General features: G+C 39.4%; 1 protein-coding gene across 1 annotated transcript; it reads right to left on the bottom strand.

The window, feature by feature from the left end:
* Positions 1-2346: 2346 nt before the first annotated feature.
* Positions 2347-4009, bottom strand: SCP2 (sterol carrier protein 2). Its single transcript, XM_087316634.1, has 4 exons — positions 3808-4009; positions 3319-3379; positions 3083-3182; positions 2347-2709 (listed from the first exon to the last, which is right to left on the bottom strand). The coding sequence occupies exons 1-4, from the start codon at positions 3964-3966 to the stop codon at positions 2628-2630; spliced, it is 402 nt and encodes a 133-aa protein (XP_087172760.1). The 5' UTR covers positions 3967-4009; the 3' UTR covers positions 2347-2627.
* Between the last annotated feature and the right edge of the window lie 929 nt (positions 4010-4938).

The raw sequence follows: 4938 nt of genomic DNA, 5'->3' as shown, positions 1-4938 counted from the left end.
ATTGCGTCACGCCAATTTGTGTCCTTCGCCACATCTGCGTAGCTCTTTGGCTCACGCACTTCCGCCACTCACGTCATGTACGCATAATGATGCGCCATGTACTCGGTTTATCCAAACCACACCACGGGGTCCTTCTAGCGGGTAGATCGGCGTAATTGCTCATTAGCCAATTTTGAGGGCCTCTTGGCCGACGCGGAGTTCATTTCCGAAGGTCAGTCTTCGTTCTTCTCGGAGTAGGATTTGCTTCGATCCAACTCATCTTTATCAGTGTCGTACTCCGGCATCTTCTTCTTTCCCTTCTCTTTGAGCGCAAACCGTCTCCTCGACTTCCTGTGCGGGGAATGCACGATCGAGTCTCCATTACTCGCCGGATTTGCGTCTGACTGGTCATGCCGACACAGTCGCTCATTCGGCCCACTTAGCCTGAATGAGATCAAATGAGATTTTAGACTCTTAAGAATTGTCTCATCTAAAGTCTTAATAGCCTACATGCATGATTGATGCATTCAAATTTTTGTTATATCAAAGGAGCTTTCCCCGAGTTCATCTCAAGTAGAACGACGACATTCATAGGATTGTCATCATATTGTCATGTCGTTGGACTTGGGTGACCCGTGTTTGTACAATGGTCAAGGGATATCCTTAGATGCTACATGTGTACACATATAGTTAGCAACAAGTTAAACCTCAAGGATTGACAATTGAGATATGATTGAATGATTAATGAAACACAAAGTCATGGAAAAGGGTATGTAATATTGTTTGTGATCTCTTCAAATGAAAAGAACCGTGGGATCTTTATCAATCATCATCTAAATCTTTGGAGAGCAAATAAAGTCATTGTTGAGATGGTTGTGTCAAGGGTTTATAGATCATAAACACATTAGTTCAATGCATGGATGAGGGGTGTAGTTTATGAAAAATGATGAGGTTAATCCTATTATGAAAATTGAAAAAATAAGAGGTTAAGCAATTAACTCTTACATTATGCAATGCCATCAAACAATGTTTGACACAAACAAGATGTGAAGCGTTTAACTCTAACGTTCTGCAATACCATCTAACTATGTTTGGCAAAGACTAGAGAGCTTATGCATTTAACCCTTACATTCTGTAATGCCATTAGCAAAATAATGGTGCATATAGTGTTAGTAGAAACATGTACTTAAATTAATATGAATTTGGCATAGCCCTAACATAAAAGAACATGCGTACTTCGAATCTAAGGAAATGAAGATATACGGTATACCTAAGGGCATTCCATTCTCTAGATCTCTAAATGTGTGTGAAAGAAGACAAATACATTTCCAAGCAATGTTTGATATAATGTCTAAAGACTATTAAGGTAGAATGTCTAAAGGCTGACACTAAGCATAAACTTATGTCTCTAACATATACCATTGCATTATGATGTCCCCTTAGTCTAGCTAAGTGACAGAAAATCCAAGGTATTGAAGCTTATGTCTTGATATCTTTGTCCCTAGAAAATGCTTGAAACACCATGGCATCTTATGTGAGAAATTCAATGTAAGGAATCCCTCCAAATGTGTTGTACACATGAGCCATACAATTATGCTGCTTCTCAGCTATGTACATTATGTTATGGCCCAATACAGACTATGAAGCATACATACCATTCGTGTATTCACATTCCCAAACATTCTTATCATTCGAGTATGAAAAACACCCTGGAAGTATGGTAAATACCATAATTTTGCACTCATTATTTATTATAAGGTAATTTTTTTAAGGTAAGAAAGTTAAGGTACAAAGTGTAAAAAAAATGCAAGAATGTTTTAATAACATACACGAATGAAAATGAATGTTTGGGCTAACAAACACGAATATTACATACTATGGCCTAATATAAGGATCATCCCAATCTAATGACACAAGCAAGGCACTTACTCATACCTACCTAAACAGAGCAATTACATGGGCTATTTCAGACATAAGTAATCACAAAACATGACCTAAACCTCAGCACTTGGGGCACCATAAACATTTGAGCTAAACATGGTGACCCGTGGGGCATAGTTCCTCTCCAAGTTAATGACAATCTTGGATCAGGTACAATACAAAGAACCCTCCTCAAAGTAGAGTACTAGAGGTAGGGCCTACACAAGGGAACAATTTTGTCTTTCATTACTTGGCTAGAGAAACAATTTGAATTAGCCTCTAGTGTGCTAGGATCCTCTCAATTTCCCAAGAGAACGAATCAGAAATCTATGATTTGAGTTTCTTTATTTGAAATGCAGTTCAGTCCAATAGTTTACATTTCTATAGAGATTGGACAATAGCCAACAGCAAATGCATGGTTGATAACCAGAATTTCATGAAATTGTTAATATTTTATTCAAATTTATTCTTCACTTTTAAGAACTATAAGATAGGGAAGGGGGGGGGGGAGCTTTGCCAGTAAAGTTCTTAAGATCAATTGTCTTACTGAAGAGCAATTTACCACAAAATGAATCACCCGACCTCACAAAGGTGCCTTCATTAAACTCAAGGCACTATACATCATACATCTTAGAAACATTTGTAGCATGAGCCTATAATAAGTAAAGCACTTCCATCAACAAATAAAAAACCAACTTTCCCCATAACTAGATTTTCTTTGCTCATTCCTACAGCTTGGCTGGTTTGGGAAAGATGTCAGGCGTGAATTTCTGGGCGGCACTCATGCTTCCTTTGACCTTCATTTTGCCCCTACAAGGCAAGCACAAGGCATGGTTACAAAAGCCCAAAACAAATAACAGTTTCATGTTATGCACCAGATTTTATAAACATTCCTCATCAAACTGGATCTCGGGCAATGTTAATACGGGGAAACTGGAACTAGAGAATTGAGTTTTTGGGTTACTAAACCTTATGCTTCCAATCTGATTGGTGAGTTTCTTTCTTAATACTTTTCCATGACTCTGAAATGTGATAATACATACAACCATATTCATGGAGAAACTCCCAAAGTATTCATGGGACACACACATTTCTCCTGGTTCTGATCTTCACCCACCTCATCCACACCTCTCTTCAAAACACAAACAGCCAAGATGTGTGTGTCTTAGGACACATTGTTTACCTGATGAAGGCAATTTGAGGGTTCAACTTCCCTGTAGAGACTGCAACAAAGTCGCTATCCACAAATGCAAACGTGGCATCGGGCTTGCCTTCATATGAACCTTCATGTACCCAACCAGAAAACAATCAATTACTAGCAGAACATGACCCATAAGATGCAGAAATGTTGAAGTACGGCATGTATGCTAGCCATAAGATTTGGCAGGGGGGAGGCGGCACATGCCAAAATGAGCATACCTTTGTAAACTTTCCCAATCTTGAGATCAACAACAAACTGCTCCTCATCTTTCCCTAATTTCTGCAAAAGAAATCATACCATATTTTCAGTGCCAATCTCTGTATTGGTTTTTGGGCATTTGTCACCATTGCCGATTACAACATGTTTATCAGGGGCAGGGGGGATAGAGACCGCTAGTCATATACCATCATATCTTCAATTCATGAATAAAGGAAAGGAAGCAGAGAAGTCAACATAAACAAACGTCGCACAGAAAATTGTAGAAAGGACTATGACGCAGACCATTTTGGCATTATGGAGAATTTTCCAATAGCGATGGACGACGATTATATATATATATATATACACATATATATATCCATGGTGGAGATCAAAAGCGTTAGAGGACAGACATCAGAAAGAACGAGAAAAAGCCAACAGAAGCTTCTGTTCTGCGAGGACGAAGGCGGAAAGTAAAACTAATTTATTTTTTATAAAAATGGCTTTACCTTGGGGGCAATGTTGATTTGGTAGACGAGGCCGATCTTGGTGAGGAGGTCTTTCCCGGCCTCGCTCTCCAGGTGGACCTGCATCTGCTGCAGCACACCCGCCGACTGGAGCTGCGAATCGATGCCTGCACACTGCGATGATGATGATGATGATGCCATCTCTCTCTCTGCCTCGGCCTCTGCCTCTGCCCCTGCGGCTCGTCTTGCTCTCCAGATGTTCTACCCTCTCTGTCTCTTTCTTTCTCTCTCCACCTCGATATATATATATAGGTACATATATGTATCAATGTATATATATCTATTTCTCACACTATATATATATATATATATTATATACATATGTAATAATATATCAATATGTACATATGTGTGTTTTTTTAAATATTGTGCATATACATATGTATACATACATACATATTGAGAGAGAGAGAGAGAGAGCGGTAATTAAGTGATTAATGTGCGTGCGTGCGTGTGTGTGTGTGTGTGTCTCCTCATTGTTCCTTCATATTCATTCATTCACTCATTTCATTCATCCATTAACTACGCATAGCAAAGCAAAGCACAGAAGGGCCACCTACCTACCTATCTACCTATCTACCTACATGACCACTTCCTACCAACCAACAAACGAACAAACGAAGGAGGCGAGGGGAGGGGAAGGGAGGGGTCCCACCCTCCCTTTCCAAGGCAGAAGGCAAGAAGGCCGGGCGTTCAACCTAATCATCCATACATTCGTTTGTTTGTTTTTAATTCCCCTATATTCCCTTCTCTATTCGAAGGGCCCTTTTGTCCTCATTCTTCATCTCCTACCTTGGCGCCCCACATGAATAATGTAGCTACATGTTTTTCATGAATTTCGACGAAATACAACGCCAATAAATTTTATTAGATGAGGCCCTGGGGGAACAAAACCTTGGTAAAGAGTGAGAAGAAAAGTTAAATTGACAAGCTTGATTAAGGAGATATTGATAATTACTCAAATTTAATGAATTAGTACTAAGATATGCAAAATGAATCACCCAGGTTGAGAGTTGGATGAATGATGTCCCTCTCGAGATTGCCTCTCACATGATGAGTCGATAGATGTTGAATTGTGTTCAACACCTCAACTTCAACTTGCTCATATAGATT

Source organism: Azolla caroliniana, unplaced genomic scaffold (genome assembly GCF_043228905.1).
Source record: "Azolla caroliniana isolate FFs.n. ecotype wild unplaced genomic scaffold, voAzoCaro1.0.p SCAF_3, whole genome shotgun sequence".
Lineage (NCBI taxonomy): Eukaryota > Viridiplantae > Streptophyta > Polypodiopsida > Salviniales > Salviniaceae > Azolla > Azolla caroliniana.
Note: the sequence above shows the minus strand (reverse complement) of the source record. Positions and strands in the feature narration are given on the sequence as shown.